The sequence below is a fragment of the Leucoraja erinacea genome, chromosome 26 (genome assembly GCF_028641065.1).
Source record: "Leucoraja erinacea ecotype New England chromosome 26, Leri_hhj_1, whole genome shotgun sequence".
Classification (NCBI taxonomy): Eukaryota; Metazoa; Chordata; class Chondrichthyes; order Rajiformes; family Rajidae; genus Leucoraja; species Leucoraja erinaceus.
Window position 1 is genome coordinate 15,139,330 of NC_073402.1, and position 20,165 is coordinate 15,159,494.

The window sequence follows — 20,165 nt, forward strand, 5'->3', positions numbered from 1 at the left end:
ACTAGGTTACAATAAACTTCCTACATATTCCAGGAATTCATCTCATAAAAATGGGAGAGGCTTAAATGCATTGTAAAATCATAAATCCATGTTGACTTGGACTAATCCTTTTACTGCTATCCAAATGCCCCATTATTACATCTTTAATAATTGACTCCAGCATCTTTCACACCACCAAAGTCAGGCTAACTGGTCTGTAATTCCCCGTTTTCTCTCTCGCTCCTTTCTTGAAAAGTGGGATAGCATTAGCTATCCTCCAATCCACAGGAACTGATCGTAAATCTATTGATCGTTGGAAAATAATAGAAACATAGAAATTAGGTGCAGGAGTAGGCCATTCGGCCCTTCGAGCCTGCACCGCCATTCAATATGATCATGGCTGATCATCCAACTCAGTATCCCGTACCTGCCTTCTCTCCATACCCTCTGATCCCCTTAGCCACAAGGGCCACATCTAACTCCCTCTTAAATATAGCCAATTAACTGGCCTCGACTACCCTCTGCGGCAGAGAGTTCCAGAGATTCACCACTCTCTGTGTGAAAAAGGTTCTTCTCATCTCGGTTTTAAAGGATTTCCCCCTTATCCTTAAGCTGTGACCCCTTGTCCTGGACTTCCCCAACATCGGGAACAATCTTCCTGCATCTAGCCTGTCCAACCCCTTAAGAATTTTGCAAGTTTCTATAAGATCCACTCTCAATCTCCTAAATTCTAGAGAGTATAAACCAAGTGTATCCAGTCTTTCTTCATAAGACAGTCCTGACATCCCAGGAATCAGTCTGGTGAACCTTCTCTGCACTCCCTCTATGGCAATAATGTCCTTCCTCAGATTTGGAGACCAAAACTGTACGCAATACTCCAGGTGTGGTCTCACCAAGACCCTGTACAACTGCAGTAGAAACTCTCTGCTCCTATACTCAAATCCTTTTGCTATGAAAGCTAACATACCATTCGCTTTCTTCACTGCCTGCTGCACCTGCATGCCTACTTTCAATGACTGGTGTACCATGACACCCAGGTCTCGCTGCATCTCCCCTTTTCAAAGTCGGCCGGCATTTAGATAATAGTCTGCTTTCCTGTTTTTGCCACCCAAGTGGATAACCTCACATTTATCCACATTATACTGCATCTGCCAAACATTTGCCCACTCACCCAGCCCTATCCAAGTCACCTTGCAGTCTCCTAGCATCCTCCTCACAGCTAACACTGCCCCCCCAGCTTAGTGTCATCCGCAAACTTGGAGATATTGCCTTCAATTCCCTCATCCAGATCATTAATATATATTGTAAATAGCTGGGGTCCCAGCACTGAGCCTTGCGGTACCCCACTAGTCACTGCCTGCCTAATGAAGAACTCAACCATATTATGGTCACTCTTGCCCAAGGGGGCACGTACAACAAGATTGCTAACTAACCCTTCCTCATTACTCAATACCCAGTCTAAAATAGCCTGCTCTCTCGTTGGTTCCTCTACATGTTAATCATATGTATAAATATATATGTATGTGTATATATATGCATGTATGTGTATATATGCATGTATATGTATATGTGTGTATATATGTATGTATATATATGTTTATATGTGTGTATGTATGCATATAAATGTATCCATATGTATGTGTGTATTTGTATGTGTGCATATGTATGTGTATACGTATGTATGTATGTGTATATATGTGTGTGTATATATGTATGTGTATATATATATGTGTGTATAAATATATATATGCATATATATATTATTACTATATAATTATATATATAATTGCCTTTATGGTTTATGTATATCATCTTACAAGACAAATAAATTAATAGTGATTATTTAAATCAAAGTTGCTTCTGATCCATGAGAATAAACTTAACTATCTCTAACTTGCCTCTCACACACAGACACACATTCATATAAATATATATAATATGTATACGTTAAATTTAATTTTGTGCAGTGTGTGTTAAAGCAATACAATGCAAGGGAAACTACGCAAAGGAGGGGGCTGTTCCCGCTACAAGATACTCGAGGATCTTTGCTTTGGATCAAAGATTATAGCGGAGCTCTATAATCTTTGCTTTGGATCACAGCGGGTGGCATACCGGAAGTCGCGTGTCGCATTGAAAAATGGCGGCCGTGACGTTCCGTCACGTACTACACGTCAGCCCATTGAATTTCGGAAGAGTGGTCTATCTTGCTCCTCTAGGATCTTTGGTTTTTAACAGGTAGGAAAGTACGCGTTTCTAGCATTAATAACATATACCGGAAGTGACGGATGTCTTCCAGTTGGATTTAGCGGCTCCGTGCGTCGAGCCCTATGACCCAGTGACCTTCCGTGCAACCACCCTATACTCTTGCGAATGCAAAGTAAATTGGTTGATAGCACAACATTTTTAAATGCTTCAAGGATGCTGGGCTGGGATCAATTATAATGGTTTCTCTCCAACCCGAAACAGAAGCTGTGTGGTCATTTATTCTCAACAGATAAGACTGCAGATGTAGTAACCTGGTGGAAAAGAGAGGTTCCTGTTGGAGGAACTCAGCAGGTCAAGCAGAGGATGGATGACGATTTGGATCGAGACTCTGCATCAGGCCAATGAGGGAGGGATGAGACGGGCTGGTAAGGCAACAGGTGTAACCAGGTGAGGTGAGGGGATGATGCTTAGTCAGATTGGGGTTGGGGAGGGGAGAAGTTTGAGGCAGACCCTACAAAGTAATCGGTGAATCAGTTAAGGTCAGGATATTAGTCTGAGGAGAAGCTATTTACTTGTACTCTGAGATCCTTCACCTCTACAACACTCCACATTGCCTTACTATTCATTGCCCTGGTACGACTTCCCAAAATGCAACACCTCACTTATCTGAATTGATCTCCATTAGTCATTCCTCGGCCAACCTGCCCAGCTGATCAATATCCCGCAACAAGTTTATAATCATCTTCACTCCAAATGTTACCACCTATTTTTGTGTCATCCACAAACTTACTAATCATATCTTGTACATTCTCATCCATAGCATTACATATCCATATCGTCCATATCCATACCTTTATTGTCCTCCCTTCTATTGTCTGCTTCTACACTTCACAGTGCCTCATAGCCAGGTATCTAGCATCATAAAGGACCAGTCTCATCCCAGTCATTCCTTCATCTCCCCTCTGCCATGAGGCAAGAGGTACAGAAGTTTTAGGTACAGCCATCTGAGAGCAATCTTTCCTAATTTTCACCTGAGATAGGTTTGGAAACTATGCCTCTCAGTTCTAGAACATCTCCTGTGAGAAGAAACATCAGAACCTCTCAAAATATTATGTTCCCCATCCCAGTAAGCAGCCGGGGTGCAAGATTGCAACCTTCACGTGGTCCGCCCTGTTTCGACTAATGCGCACAATCAAATAAGATCAAATAGAACAAGTTGTCCTACAACTTTAGGCTGTGCATGCTACACGCAAGTGGAAGAAGTAAGCAGCCTGAACAGTTACAGATGATTCAATGTAAGTTTTATTAATTTCAGAATTTAAGAACGGTAATTTGTTCACTTTTATTTAGGCCATTCTTCTCTTCAGAGTGCGATCGCTGCACCAACTAATGCACCTCCAACTCCAACTATTGTATTAGCAGCGGCAGACAGTCCTGCAGCTCCTAAAGAAAAGCAGGAAACAACAAATAAGAATGAACTGTAAACAATTTGAGACACCCTGAAATTATTAACAACCAACACCTCATCCCTGAGCAGCATAGGTACCATGCCACCTGGCACTAACACATGAAGGAAGCATCTATCATTAAGGATCCCCATCATCCAAGCCATGCCTTTTCTAACTGCTATCACTGGGCAGGAGGTATGGGACCACGAAGTCACACATCACCAGGTCCAGGAACAGTTTCTTTCCTGCATCTATCAGGTTCTTAAATCAGCCCGAATCCAAACTCAACAATGGAAATCTATTGAGGTTTGCACTACCATTGCAATTTTATGCACATTTTCTTTTTTTCTCCCACATAATATAGGACAATACAGGAACGGGCCTTTCAGCCCAAATGTTTGTGCCAAACATGATGCCGACCAAGTCTTATCTGTCTGCACATGATCCATTTCCCTCTATTCCCTGCATATCCATGTGCCTATGCAAAAGTCTCTTAAATGCCGAAGGGCCCATTCCTTGTGCTATACATTCTATATTCTATGATTCTCTGTACAGCTATTGTCTTCTCCATAATGAGTAGTGTGACCCTTCCCTTCTCTTTTGCATTCATTTTGTCCCATCTGAAATTTCTATGCACCCGCACATTAAGTTGCCAGTCCCGCTCTTCCTTCAACCATATTTCTGTGGTTGCTATAACATCATAATTCCAAGTGCTGATCCATGCTCTATGCCCAAATGATTTACCTGTGGGGTCTGCTTCATTAACACAAACACAGTCGACTCTGCTAGCCTTTCCATGATTCCTAACCTGTCTCTGCTCTGCCCACTGGATTTGTTTGATAATCCTCTACGTTCCCCAGAATGCCTCCACAACTGCTGCACTAATCTTCCCTTCCACCTGCCAATTGTGTTTAAAAACCTTCTGAGGAGCACACATAAATCTCTTACTAGGATAACGGTTACCTTCCATTTAGGTGCAATCTATCATTCTCGCTTAGGTCCCTCCGCCTCCAGAAGCAATCCCAATTATTCGCCTGCCCAAGCTCTTTAGCTAGGCACACATCCTGTCCACCTATTTAAACCCTCACAAGTGCAAGCAATCTTAAGATCACAAACAGAGAGATCCGGCTTTTAAATTTCAGTCTGCAGGACCTTATTCCGCTTTCTACCCAACCTCTAACTGTTGGTTCTCTCTCCCCTCATAATGTTCTCTACTGATCTGAGACTTCATATACCATGGAACCACAGTGGCACCAGACCACTCTAGAGTCTCATTCTCACCCAGAGAAGTGCCCGTCTGCTTTCTTCACTGATAACACTTTCCCACTTCTGCGGACCAAGACTTTTCATTACCCTATTATGTACCGAAGCTCACACAGCCTACTGGCCTTAGCTGATGTTATTCAGAGGAATTGTTCGTCAAATGATCTTAATTTTATATTTATATTTACAGAAAAGCCATAACAGATTTTATTTTTACGTTGGTGTAATTAAAATATACAGAATTAAATTCATTGCTATAAAGATACATTCTTGGTGTATTTAATATGAAAATGTTATTCCGCGCCATGTTCAGCACAAAGAATTTAAGCAAGGAAGATTGAGAGATGCCCATTTCTCTTCACTGGACCTTACCAGCCGATTGAAGAACAGCCACCATGCTTCCAGCTGCAACACCTCCTCCACTTGCAGCAGCGGCCGCACCCATCATCTTTGCAGCGACAGAACCGGCCACTATCTCACCAGCGGTGAAGCCCGCTGCCCCCAAAACAAAGGGGGCTGCAGGAATGAAAGCGGCTAAAGGAAGAAACATCCCCATTTGATCAGAGTACATTAATACAGGAGCTCAATACAAACCAAGAACACACAGGGATTTAGGTGGCACTATTTCTATGAAAGGTACATTCAAGCAATTTAATGATGGGTAAGATAGCACTCCACCCAACATGCACATTTACTGTAAGACACAAAATGCTGGAGTAACTCAGCGGGACAGGCAGCATCTCTGGAGACCTTTCGGGTCGAGACTCTTCAGACTTTGATTTATGCCAGCATCTGTAATTCTTTCCTGCGAATGCACTATTCACTTGAATATTATGGGAGATGTGCCACCAAATTACATTTTTGTGGTCACCTCAGTACCAAATCAAAGAGGCTGTGCTATGGGCACAAGTTGTAGCTGATATAAAACTGAAGGGGAACATTCACAGCACATCTAATCTCATTTTAGTATCTTACAGGACTTCCTCCCTTGGCTCAGCACAGCCTCTAATGAAACCTAAACAAAAAAGTATCAAGAAACTGTGCAGTGCAGAGACACTGAGGAGAAAGGGTTACATCTAAGATAGACACAAAATGTTGGAGTAACACAATGATCCGCTGAGTCACTCTAGCATTTTGTGCCTGCCTTTGGTGTAAACCAACATCAGCAGCACCTTCCTACACAAGGGCTACATCTCTCTGAACAACAATCAGAAAAATAAAATATTGAATTGCGGTATTAATGTAATAAAATTCTGTGCTCTGATTCTTCGGCCCAACCAGACTAATATGCATCCACTTACTCTAATCTCATATAATTCTCCCCCTACATAAGTATCTTACTGTATCTACTCTCTTCGGGTACCACTCACCTACAGGTAAGAGGCAATTGACGCTGGACAATTAATCCACCAACCTGCATGCATTGGTGATGTGGAAGAAACCTCCTTACCTGGAGGAAACCTATGGATGAAAAATTGACAAACTCCACGAAGGCAGGTCAGGACTGAACCCAATCTCTGCAGCTGTGAGGCAGCAGCTTTAGTAGTCACAACACAGTCCTGCCCACACTATTAAAATACAGTAAATAATTTCTAATACTTATGGCATCTGACCTTAGAATAGTCTTTGTTAAATGCTTTTGGCCTTCAAGTTAGAAGAATCCTGACTAATGCAGGGTAGAGAGAGGGACACAGAGGCACAGAGAGGGAAGGGGGGAGAGAGAGGGAGTGTGAGGGGGGCACGTCGTCAGAGGTGAGGGCAGTTTCTCGAACACAATAATCACTTGCTCCCGGCAGCACGAGCAAGAAGTTTCGACTAATGCGCACAATCAAATAAGATCAAATAGAACAAGTTGTCCTACAACTTTAGGCTGTGCATGCTACACGCAAGTGGAAGAAGTAAGCAGCCTGAACAGTTACAGATGATTCAATGTAAGTTTTATTAATTTCAGAATTTAAGAACGGTAATTTGTTCAATTTTATTTAGGCCATTCTTCTCTTCAGAGTGCGATCGCTGCACCAACTAATGCACCTCCAACTCCAACTATTGTATTAGCAGCGGCAGACAGTCCTGCAGCTCCTAAAGAAAAGCAGGAAACAACAAATAAGAATGAACTGTAAACAATTTGAGACACCCTGAAATTATTAACAACCAACACCTCATCCCTGAGCAGCATAGGTACCATGCCACCTGGCACTAACACATGAAGGAAGCATCTATCATTAAGGATCCCCATCATCCAAGCCATGCCTTTTCTAACTGCTATCACTGGGCAGGAGGTATGGGACCACAAAGTCACACATCACCAGGTCCAGGAACAGTTTCTTTCCTGCATCTATCAGGTTCTTAAATCAGCCCGAATCCAAACTCAACAATGGAAATCTATTGAGGTTTGCACTACCATTGCAATTTTATGCACATTTTCTTTTTTTCTCCCACATAATATAGGACAATACAGGAACGGGCCTTTCAGCCCAAATGTTTGTGCCAAACATGATGCCGACCAAGTCTTATCTGTCTGCACATGATCCATTTCCCTCTATTCCCTGCATATCCATGTGCCTATGCAAAAGTCTCTTAAATGCCGAAGGGCCCATTCCTTGTGCTATACATTCTATATTCTATGATTCTCTGTACAGCTATTGTCTTCTCCATAATGAGTAGTGTGACCCTTCCCTTCTCTTTTGCATTCATTTTGTCCCATCTGAAATTTCTATGCACCCGCACATTAAGTTGCCAGTCCCGCTCTTCCTTCAACCATATTTCTGTGGTTGCTATAACATCATAATTCCAAGTGCTGATCCATGCTCTATGCCCAAATGATTTACCTGTGGGGTCTGCTTCATTAACACAAACACAGTCGACTCTGCTAGCCTTTCCATGATTCCTAACCTGTCTCTGCTCTGCCCACTGGATTTGTTTGATAATCCTCTACGTTCCCCAGAATGCCTCCACAACTGCTGCACTAATCTTCCCTTCCACCTGCCAATTGTGTTTAAAAACCTTCTGAGGAGCACACATAAATCTCTTACTAGGATAACGGTTACCTTCCATTTAGGTGCAATCTATCATTCTCGCTTAGGTCCCTCCGCCTCCAGAAGCAATCCCAATTATTCGCCTGCCCAAGCTCTTTAGCTAGGCACACATCCTGTCCACCTATTTAAACCCTCACAAGTGCAAGCAATCTTAAGATCACAAACAGAGAGATCCGGCTTTTAAATTTCAGTCTGCAGGACCTTATTCCGCTTTCTACCCAACCTCTAACTGTTGGTTCTCTCTCCCCTCATAATGTTCTCTACTGATCTGAGACTTCATATACCATGGAACCACAGTGGCACCAGACCACTCTAGAGTCTCATTCTCACCCAGAGAAGTGCCCGTCTGCTTTCTTCACTGATAACACTTTCCCACTTCTGCGGACCAAGACTTTTCATTACCCTATTATGTACCGAAGCTCACACAGCCTACTGGCCTTAGCTGATGTTATTCAGAGGAATTGTTCTTCAAATGATCTTAATTTTATATTTATATTTACAGAAAAGCCATAACAGATTTTATTTTTACGTTGGTGTAATTAAAATATACAGAATTAAATTCATTGCTATAAAGATACATTCTTGGTGTATTTAATATGAAAATGTTATTCCGCGCCATGTTCAGCACAAAGAATTTAAGCAAGGAAGATTGAGAGATGCCCATTTCTCTTCACTGGACCTTACCAGCCGATTGAAGAACAGCCACCATGCTTCCAGCTGCAACACCTCCTCCACTTGCAGCAGCGGCCGCACCCATCATCTTTGCAGCGACAGAACCGGCCACTATCCCACCAGCGGTGAAGCCCACTGCCCCCAAAACAAAGGGGGCTGCAGCAATGAAAGCGGCTAAAGGAAGAAACATCCCCCCATTTGATCAGAGTACATTAATACAGGAGCTCAATACAAACCAAGAACACACAGGGATTTAGGTGGCACTATTTCTATGAAAGGTACATTCAAGCAATTTAATGATGGGTAAGATAGCACTCCACCCAACATGCACATTTACTGTAAGACACAAAATGCTGGAGTAACTCAGCGGGACAGGCAGCATCTCTGGAGACCTTTCGGGTCGAGACTCTTCAGACTTTGATTTATGCCAGCATCTGTAATTCTTTCCTGCGAATGCACTATTCACTTGAATATTATGGGAGATGTGCCACCAAATTACATTTTTGTGGTCACCTCAGTACCAAATCAAAGAGGCTGTGCTATGGGCACAAGTTGTAGCTGATATAAAACTGAAGGGGAACATTCACAGCACATCTAATCTCATTTTAGTATCTTACAGGACTTCCTCCCTTGGCTCAGCACAGCCTCTAATGAAACCTAAACAAAAAAGTATCAAGAAACTGTGCAGTGCAGAGACACTGAGGAGAAAGGGTTACATCTAAGATAGACACAAAATGTTGGAGTAACACAATGATCCGCTGAGTCACTCTAGCATTTTGTGCCTGCCTTTGGTGTAAACCAACATCAGCAGCACCTTCCTACACAAGGGCTACATCTCTCTGAACAACAATCAGAAAAATAAAATATTGAATTGCGGTATTAATGTAATAAAATTCTGTGCTCTGATTCTTCGGCCCAACCAGACTAATATGCATCCACTTACTCTAATCTCATATAATTCTCCCCCTACATAAGTATCTTACTGTATCTACTCTCTTCGGGTACCACTCACCTACAGGTAAGAGGCAATTGACGCTGGACAATTAATCCACCAACCTGCATGCATTGGTGATGTGGAAGAAACCTCCTTACCTGGAGGAAACCTATGGATGAAAAATTGACAAACTCCACGAAGGCAGGTCAGGACTGAACCCAATCTCTGCAGCTGTGAGGCAGCAGCTTTAGTAGTCACAACACAGTCCTGCCCACACTATTAAAATACAGTAAATAATTTCTAATACTTATGGCATCTGACCTTAGAATAGTCTTTGTTAAATGCTTTTGGCCTTCAAGTTAGAAGAATCCTGACTAATGCAGGGTAGAGAGAGGGACACAGAGGCACAGAGAGGGAAGGGGGGAGAGAGAGGGAGTGTGAGGGGGGCACGTCGTCAGAGGTGAGGGCAGTTTCTCGAACACAATAATCACTTGCTCCCGGCAGCACGAGCAAGAAGACCCCGTGAAAATGAGAAGCTGGTGGGGAAGGGATGGAGAGAGAGGGAATGCCGGGGTCACTTAAAGTTATATAAATCAAAAGTTTACTTATTGATTCTACTCACCACCACCAGTGCCTGCCAGAATAAGCGTTATTAAACCCATTTTTTCTGTGAAGAGAAAAATAAACCATTTAAAAATAAACCTTGCTTTGAACTTGTATTTAAATACTTCAGCAAATAGTTTAAAGGTAACGTTTTTTTTCTGAGATACACCATGCAAAAGACCCTTCAGCCCACTTTTTCCACACCAACCAGCGATCACCCGTTCACATCAGTTCTCTATTATCCAGGCAGGAATTGGCAGTGGCTTCAGGATTTCCACATTTCCACTCTGTGTGCCAACTTCTCCAGGCCAGTGAAAAAAATGACTCACTCAATGTATTTCAAAGAGAAATGTATTTCAATGTATTTCAAAGTTCTCAATGCTGTCAAAGAGAACTGGCCTCTGCCATTATAACTGCTGTAAAACCCTTTGCACAGAAGTTTAAAACGTCAAAGATTTTATAAAGGAAAAAAAAATTAAGGCATCTTTACATTTCATTTACTTTAACCAACTTTATGTGTTCCCATCTTTATATACCATTTTCTTTACTTCCCTTTTCCTTCCTTCATCTCCGCAAACCTGCCCAGATATCCAAGTTGAATTTTACTTGTCAATGTCTGACTGCAAAAGATGACAAACACACCCTGGTCCCAAAAAACACAGATATTTATCAGGAAGTTGTTAGCAAAACCTCCACCATGTAATTTTATTGCATAAATCTTAATTTAAATATTTTCTACATCACCTTTGGTACTGTTGTCTGTTGACAATAGGTTCTCTCAACATTCGCTGAAGAACCAATATATATAGCAAGCCAAGTGTACTCTTCCGGGTCCTAAAGTTAGTCATTATTCGAGACAATTATCAAAGATTTAAAGTATTTCCTTGTATAGAGCAAGAATGTGGATCAACCAGTAAATTATATTTGCAAATATCATACAGCATTCAAGACCTTAAATCTTCTATATTACTAAATATCTGATCTTGACCACTTCCTGTTGTTCTGTATATTGATTTTAGAAAAAATGCTGCCACTTACGGCTGTGATTTTTGGCCATCTTACTCAGAGTCCCCCTCCGCTGCGCAGGACAAGATAATTTTTCCCATTGATGAAAAATAAAACAGTTATTAGTGTTTTAAAAATGTTGAGATTCTCTCTCCTGAAGTTCACACCCCTTCCGGAGGACTATAAAACCCGGAAGTGTGCAGGTGCCTCAGTTCTCTGCAAAATGGGGGAGCGAGAGGTCGCAATTCTCAGTCTGAGCTGTGAATAACATTGAACACATGTCTACTAAAATGTGAGTGGCTTTACTGACCAGTCAGTGCCCTTAATGTGGTTTGAAAATATAGTTTGGAAATGCTAGAGCAGTGTTGCCTTTGGTTTGGAAATGCTCAAGCTGTGTTGCCTTTGGTTTGGAAATGCTAAGGCTGTGTTGCCTTTGGTTTGGAAATGCTAAAGCTGTGTTGCCTAATTAAAGTTGCTTTGCCTAATTAAAGTTGCCTTGCCTAATTAAAGTTGCCTTGCCTGTATAAGGTTGCCTTGCCTGATTAAATTTGCCTTGCCTGATTAAAGTTGCCTTGCCTTCTATATAATTTTGAGCACTTCCTGTTTGTGTTTTATATTGATTTTAGAAAAATGTTATCACGTACAGCTTAGATTTTTGGCCATCTTACTCAGAGTCCCCCTCCGCTCATCAGGTGCCAAAGATTTTTCCCATCGATTAAAAATAAAAGAGTTATTAGTGTTTAAATAATGTTGAGATTCTCTCTCCTGTCATTCACACCATGAAGGCCATGCCGCTTCTGGTGGGAGGGGGAGGGACTGTAAAACCTGGAAGTGTGGGCGTGGCTCAATCTCTGCAATATGGAGGAGGGAGAGGTCACGACTCGCTGTCTTTACTGGCCATGCACTCTGCTTGAAATGGTATGAAACTGAACTTGCATTTGGTGGCCTTGCACCCTGCTTGAAGTGGTATGAAACTGCACTTGAATTTGGTGGCCTTGCACCCTGCTTGAAATGGAATTTCAAGGAATAGCTGTGAATCAACTGCCAGCCCACCAGCCGTGTGTGAGCTGCCAACACAACAGGCTTGAGCGACAGCCCCCAATAATCCAGTTGGCCCACAATGACCATACTAGCCCTCTGGAAAACAGTTCCTACAGCCCACAACACCCATACTAGCGCTCCAGATAGCAGCCCCCCCCCCCCCCCCCCTGGCCACCAATATTGGAATTGGTGGAGATCTGGAATATTGCGTTAGGGGACCAGACCTCCTGTGTGATGCTCCAACAGTCTAGTATCTTCTTAAAGCTCTGTTTATTTAGTAAATACCTTAAATTGCCGGTAATTTACTTTTATTTTATTCAGTTTCATTTCCTCAGAACTGATGTTACATCAGCATTTCATTCAATAATATTCTTGCAAATACAAAATGAATTTTAAATGCTCCAAAGGTGCTGAGCTGGGATCAATTTTAATTGTTTCTCTCCAGCCTGAAACAGAAGCTGTGTGTTAATTTATTATTATCAACAGAAAAGACTGCAGATGTAGTAACCTGGTGTAAAAGACAGATTCCTGTTGGAAGAACTCAGCAGGTCAAGCAGCATCTGTGGAGACAGAGGACAGATGATGGATGATGTTTTGGGTGAGACTCCACATCAGGACAAAGAGGGAGGGTGAGAGGAGCTGGTAGGCGATAGATGTAACCAAGTGAGGTGGGGGGGGGGGATAATGTGCAGATAGAGGTAGGTGGGGAAGGATGAGGCAGACACTGAAAGATAATCAGTGACCAGATAAAGGCAGGATGGTGGGCAGATGGAGTTAGTTGGTGGAAGGAAACTGAGAGTGGGAGGACAAACAGGAGGGTGTTCTTAGAAATAGGCTAGTGCAATAGGTAGAAGGGTGATAGGAAGATGGAGTCAGTTGGGGAGAGAGGCGGCGGAAGATAGAGGAAGAGGCTGGAAAGTGAAATTATATAACTGAAGAATGATGGGCAGTTGTAACTAGATGGGTGGGGTGGTGGTGGTGGGGGGGGGGGGGGGGGGGGGGGGGGCTGATAGACTTTTGAAACAGAATAGTCCCCACATGCCAGTTTCGTACCAACAGAATCCATTCTGGGTGTTGGGGCAATTGCTATTGGAAATTCCAAGAGTTGAGGGAATATAGAATTGTTTAAAAAAAACTATAAATCCCTAGTTTCTGTATTAACAGACAGCACAGACAAACTGAAGGAGTTAAAAGCAAGTTTAAGGTTAATTGTGTGTTATGCTTTGTCAATTATTCAGATTATTTCAAACCCTGCTTCAAAAAATAAAAATAAAATACTACATTGCAGTTTGTTGTGAATCTGGCCTAAGTTACACTCCAGCAGTTACCTAGGATACCAAGTTGGCTGCACTGCACTATAAACAGCTACCCTGACGTCATTCTAAGATAATCAGATAAGTTTCATTTTCTGAGAACTAGTTTCGATTTTGATGAAATGCAAATTTCATTGTACCAGAAGTGATTAACTCAACATTAAACTATTTCAGCTTCTACAGCAAAGAACAGAAAATATTAAAGGAATATTGCTGGGAATTTTGACAATTATAAGGAAGACTAGACTAGACCCTGTCACACGGGAGGCCTGGTTCCCCACGCAACCCATTCCCCCAACGCAATATTCCACCACTCACGCATAGCCCCCAACTGCACAGGCGCGGCTCATTTCCCCTCATCCCGCAGCACTCCCTTCCCTTCCTCTTCACCCTCCTTCTTCTTTCCCCTTTTGTCCTCCCCTCCCCAATCTCTTCCTCACTTCTCCCTCCCTCTCCTTTCCACTACCCTCATTCACTCCCTCCCTCCATAACTCCTCTATCCTCCCTATCCCCCTCCTATCCCTCTATCCCCCACCTCCCCCTATCCCCCTCCCCTCACTATCCCTCTATTCCCCTCCTCCCCCACTCTCCCTCCCCCACCTTCCTCCCTCTCCCTCTCTAACCCCTCCTCTCCCTCAATCTCCCCACTCTCCATCCTCGACTCCCCAGCATCTCGAGGGTGCAGCTCCTTTCCTCTTAACCTTTCCTAATGTACGGTTAAGGTTAACTCTAGGGAAAGACAAAGATGGAAGGTTGCAGACATTGATTAATGATGGAGAAACTCAGCGGGTGCAGCAGCATCTATGGAGCGAAGGAAATAGGCAACGTTTCGGCCCGAAACGTTGCCTATTTCCTTCGCTCCATAGATGCTGCTGCACCCGCTGAGTTTCTCCAGCTTTTCTGTGTAACCTTCGATTCTCCAGCATCTGCAGTTCCCTCTTAAACATTGATTAATGATGGTTTATTTCAACTCCACAAGTAAACATTGTGTCATGAGGATATAAAACTCCTATAGTTTACTCTAGCTTGTTGAAGTAGTTTGAGTAATCTCAGATTGCTTCCCAATGTACATCTGTAAGGCCTTGGGAAAGTCCCAGCCTCAACTACCTCCTCTGGCAGCTTGTTCCATACACTCACCACCCTTTGTGTGAAAAAGATAACCCTCAGATTCCTATTAAATCTATTCCCTTTCACCTTGAACCAATGTCCTCTGGTCCTCGATTAGTCTACTCTGGGCAAGAGATTCGGTGCACCCATCCGATTCTACCTCTACACGTCTCTCAGAGGCTTTCTCTTTGCGTTAGGGGACCAGACCTCCTGTGTGATGCTCCCACAGTCTAGTATCTTCTTAAAGCTCTGTTTTTTTAGTAAATATCTTAAATTGCCGGTAATTTACTTTTAGTTTATTCAGTTTCATTTCCTCAGAACTGATGTTACATCAGCATTTCATTCAATAATATTCTTGTAAATACAAAATGAATTTTAAATGCTCCAAAGGTGCTGAGCTGGGATCAATTTTAATTGTTTCTCTCCAGCCTGAAACAGAAGCTGTGTGTTAATTTATTATTATCAACAGAAAAGACTGCAGATGTAGTAACCTGGTGTAAAAGACAGATTCCTGTTGGAAGAACTCAGCAGGTCAAGCAGCATCTGTGGAGACAGAGGACAGATGATGGATGATGTTTTGGGTGAGACTCCACATCAGGACAAAGAGGGAGGGTGAGAGGAGCTGGTAGGCGATAGATGTAACCAAGTGAGGTGGGGGGGGGGGGGGGGGGGGGGGGGGGGATAATGTGCAGATAGAGGTAGGTGGGGGTTTGGGATGGGGAAGGATGAGGCAGACACTGAAAGATAATCAGTGACCAGATAAAGGCAGGAGGGTGGGCAGATGGAGTTAGTTGGTGGAAGGAAACTGAGAGTGGGAGGACAAACAGGAGGGTGTTCTTAGAAATAGGCTAGTGCAATAGGTAGAAGGGTGATAGGAAGATGGAGTCAGTTGGGGAGAGAGGCGGCGGAAGATAGAGGAAGAGGCTGGAAAGTGAAATTATATAACTGAAGAATGATGGGCAGTTGTAACTAGATGGGTGGGTGATGGTGGGGGGGGGGGGGGGGGGGGGGGGGGGGGGGGGGGGGGGGGGCTGATAGACGTTTGAAACAGAATAGTCCCCACAAGCCAGTTTCTTACCAACAGAATCCATTCTGGGTGTTGGGGCAATTGCTATTGGAAATTTCAAGAGTTGAGGGAATATAGAATTGTTTAAAAAAAACTATAAATCCTAGTTTCCGTATTAACAGACAGCACAGACAAACTGAAGGAGTTAAAAGCAAGTTTAAGGTTAATTGTGTGTTATGCTTTGTCAATTATTCAGATTATTTCAAACCCTGCTTCAAAAAATAAAAATAAAATACCACATTGCAGTTTGTTGTGAATCTGGCCTAAGTTACACTCCAGCAGTTACCTAGGATACCAAGTTGGCTGCACTGCACTATAAACAGCTACCCTGACGTCATTCTAAGATAATCAGATAAGCTTCATTTTCTGAGAACTAGTTTCGATTTTGATGAAATGCAAATTTCATTGTACCAGAAGTGATTAACTCAACATTAAACTATTTCAGCTTCTACAGCAAAGAACAGAAAATATTAAAGGAATATTGCTGGGAATTTTGACAATTATAAGGAAGACTAGACTAGACCCTGTCACACGGGAGGCCTGGTTCCCCACGCAACCCATTCCCCCAACGCAATATTCCACCACTCACGCATAGCCCCCAACTGCACAGGCGCGGCTCATTTCCCCTCATCCCGCAGCACTCCCTTCCCTTCCTCTTCACCCTCCTTCTTCTTTCCCCTTTCCTCCTCCCCTCCCCAATCCCTTCCTCACTTCTCCCTCTCTCTCCTTTCCACTACCCTCATTCACTCCCTCCCTCCATAACTCCTCTATCCTCCCTACCCCCCTCCTATCCCTCTATCCCCCACCTCCCCCTATCCCCTCCCCCCTCACTATTCCTCTATTCCCCTCCTCCCCCCCTCCCTTCCCCACTTTCCTCCCTCTCCCTCTCTAACCCCTCCTCTCCCTCAATCTCCCCACTCTCCATCCTCGACTCCCCAGCATCTCGAGGGTGCAGCTCCTTTCCTCTTAACCTTTCCTAATGTACGGTTAAGGTTAACTCTAGGGAAAGACAAAGATGGAAGGTTGCAGACATTGATTAATGATGGTTTATTTCAACTCCACAAGTAAACATTGTGTCATGAGGATATAAAACTCCTATAGTTTACTCTAGCTTGTTGAAGTAGTTTGAGTCTTCTCAGATTGCTTCCCAATGTACATCTGTAAGGCCTTGGGAAAGTCCCAGCCTCAACTACCTCCTCTGGCAGCTTGTTCCATACACTCACCACCGTTTGTGTGAAAAAGATAACCCTCAGATTCCTATTAAATCTATTCCCCTTCACCTTGAACCAATGTCCTCTGGTCCTCGATTCGTCTACTCTGGGCAAGAGATTCGGTGCATCCATCCGATTTTACCTCTTCACGTCTCTCAGAGGCTTTCTCTACAGGTACAGAGTCTAAAGGGCCTGTCCAACTTGCCGGTTTTTTCGGTGACTGCCAGAATCATTGACTAATGTATCAGATCACTGAAAAATTTGCGGTGTGATGCGGAGTGATGACGTATGACACGTGGTGTTTTTTCAAGTGTCGCAACGTTGTTTTTGTCACCGCTGGATTTTGAAATGTTCAAAATCTTTTGGCAACACTGATATGATGCTGGCAGTCACCAAAACAAATTGCCAAGTGGGACAGGTCCTTAAGGATTCCTCATCACACTGATCCCAAATGAAAGCAAGTAATTCTGGATCCAATGAGACTGCATAAGAAGGAAACAAAGATAGATATAATATTATCCATTCAGCAATGATTGTAATTGAAAATGGCTTCTACCAGAATTTATGTCACTGGTGAGACACTTTTTCTATGAACTGTTCTACTTAAGGGCCTGTCCCACTTAGGCAATTTTACTGGCGACTGTCGTAGTCATAGCAGGTCACTGAAAAAACAGCGACTGGACCTCCCCTACGACAATGTCTACAACAAGCTATAACAACCTAATCGAAGTCAAGCTACGGCAAGCTGCCGACAACCGGCGACCCAATCCTATCGACATAGGACGTCCACCTATCACCACACCTACGGTAACCTACGTCCATCCGCGACAAGCTACGACCCTGTCAGCGACAACTGAGGACAACGCAGTGAAGAAATGTGATATCCTTTTGGCCTTTAAAACAATGGAATCATTCAGTTTTCCTATGAAACGGGTTGTAGGGTTCGGAGTCAAAACATTCTGCATCATGACTACATCAGAGGGCATTGCTCTTATTACAAGAAGAAGCCCAGAAATACAGACAAACTACCCAGTAAGCAGGTACTTACAGATGCAGTCAGGGAACTCCTTCGCCTTGGTCTCAATTAGTGAGTATTTCTTATCCTTGTTACGATAAAGTTGGCAGTTCTTATCGTGCAACTCAGGGTTTGCCTGATACCACTCAATGAGCTCAGATTCTTGTTCCCTGCTGAACTCATAGGCAAGTACCTTCCTGCCCTTCATCACCTCACTTGAGGCAATAGCGTCCTGACCATAATCTGAAGCAGAGTCTGGGTCAGCAGCAGCAGCAGTAGTACCTGTAGTCATGACAGGGCAGCCTGTCTGGGGTGGGGTGGTGGTGGGGACACGGGCCACCTCCCTGGTCTCCTCCTGGGCCTCCTTCTCCAGGGTCGACTCAGTCTCCACCTGCCCGGTGGGTGGGAGTGGGGGCCATGTAGAAAGGTGGTAATTGGGAAAGTTGAATCAATTTAAGGAGGGTGAAGAGATGAGGAATGGCTCATGATCTTGAAAATAGAGGGCAAAGCTATTGTGAATGTGAAATGACCTGATAGATATAGAAGGGGATATTAATTAGCAGCCTTAAAGAATTAACAATCAGTTTTCAAACAGTGTAACCCAAAATGTTGAAGGGATTGCAGTTGGACTCAATGAGCTCGCGTTTGGATCCCATTGCATTCCATCCCATCCTATTGGGTGGCACAGTGGCTCAGCGGTAGAGTTGCTGCCTTGCAGTGCCAGAGACCCGGCTTTGATCCTGACTACAGGTGTTGTGTGTGTGGAGATTATACATTCTCCCTGTGACTGCATGGGTTTTCTCCGGGTACTCTGGTTTCCTCCCACACTCCAAAGATGTACAGGTTCGTAGGTTAATTGGCTTGGGTAAAATTGTAATTTGTCCCTAGTGAGTAGGATAATGTTAGTGTACTGGCCGATTGCTGGTCGGCGCTGACTCGGTGGGCTAAAGGCCCTGTTCCTGCCCTGTATCTCTAAAGCACTGAGTGTGACTGGGGTCTGATATAGAAAAGCAAAAATCTGCAGATGCTGGAAATCTGAAGTAAAAACAGAAAATGCAGGAAATGCTCAGCAGGTCAGACAGCATTTGTGGAAGTAGAAATAGTTAACATTTCAGATTGAAGAACTGGCCTGTACTGATCCGATGGAGATTAATCACATTGGTGCCTGCAGTGTTTTCTGAGGTGATTAACGTTGCACTAGATATGAATAGCTCTCTTTATGTTTAATAGTCAAGCTGATAACATTTTAAAATCATGAACCAGATGTCATGGTTTACCTTTTTGCTCTGTATTATAACCCAAGCAAATGCTTCTTCTTATCAAGTCATCATCACAAGATTAGAAATTGTTCAGCCAGAGGTGAACACACTCCTCGGCATCTGCATACAATGGCCTTGCGCTTAGTGCTGGAAAGATTGGTGGAAACAGGGCCGCGACATGAACGCTCTTTCCTGGACCCCAAGCAAATGCTAATGGAACACCTGTCATACGAGATGGCGCCCAACGCAGGCAAGACTTTGTGTGCATGTGACAGAAGTGGATCTGCAATCAGACATTACAATTGCTCCACTCTTTTAAATCTATACTCCGACGGCAACATTTCTTACTTTCACTATGCTCTTCTTAATCTCCTCTCAGATCCATTCTCCAACTCTTGGGACAACTGGAGAACAGTCCTATCTACCTCATTGGAGACCCTCAGACTATCTTTGATCGAATTTTACAGGACTTTATCATGCCTCCTTCATGCCTATTATGCCTCCTGGCATGTAGGGCAGCAACGAAGGTCCTCCACTCCTGTCCGTTCTGGGCTAGCTTCTGGACATTACCCCAGGTCAGGTCCATTATTTTCATCCTAGCATCTGTCGATAGCCCTGGAAGTCCATCACGCCCAGCATTGTTGATTCCTTCAGTTGCTGTTTCCATAATATATTTGTTTTACGAGACAGGGTTGTTAGAAAGGAGTTGCAATTGTTTGATATTATTTGATAGTGTTTAACATTATTCAAATGGAGGAGAAAATAGCTCTAAAACCTACTTTAACTTTGCAATGTCACTAAAGATAATCCCCCTTTCCCTCTGCCCTCCACCTCTCTCCCCCTCCCCATCTCTCTCTCTCTCTTCCCCCCTCCCGTCCTTCCCCTCTCTCTCCCCCTCCCGTCCCTTCCCCTCTCACATTCCCCCTCTTTCACCTTTCTCCCTCCCATATAGCGTTGGAGGGCCCGCGGCGGGGAGGAGAGATGCGAGAGTCCGCGGGGGGGGCGAGAG

The 20,165-nt window shown here is 43.6% G+C and overlaps 1 protein-coding gene across 1 annotated transcript; it reads right to left on the reverse strand.

Annotated features, from left to right (window-relative positions):
- Nucleotides 1-3,468: 3,468 nt before the first annotated feature.
- LOC129709680 (interferon alpha-inducible protein 27-like protein 2A) lies at nucleotides 3,469-10,995 on the reverse strand. The gene is made up of 5 exons (XM_055656193.1): nucleotides 10,884-10,995; nucleotides 10,159-10,203; nucleotides 8,615-8,776; nucleotides 5,268-5,429; nucleotides 3,469-3,627 (listed from the first exon to the last, which is right to left on the reverse strand). The coding sequence occupies exons 2-5, from the start codon at nucleotides 10,196-10,198 to the stop codon at nucleotides 3,548-3,550; spliced, it is 444 nt and encodes a 147-aa protein (XP_055512168.1). The 5' UTR covers nucleotides 10,199-10,203; nucleotides 10,884-10,995; the 3' UTR covers nucleotides 3,469-3,547.
- Between the last annotated feature and the right edge of the window lie 9,170 nt (nucleotides 10,996-20,165).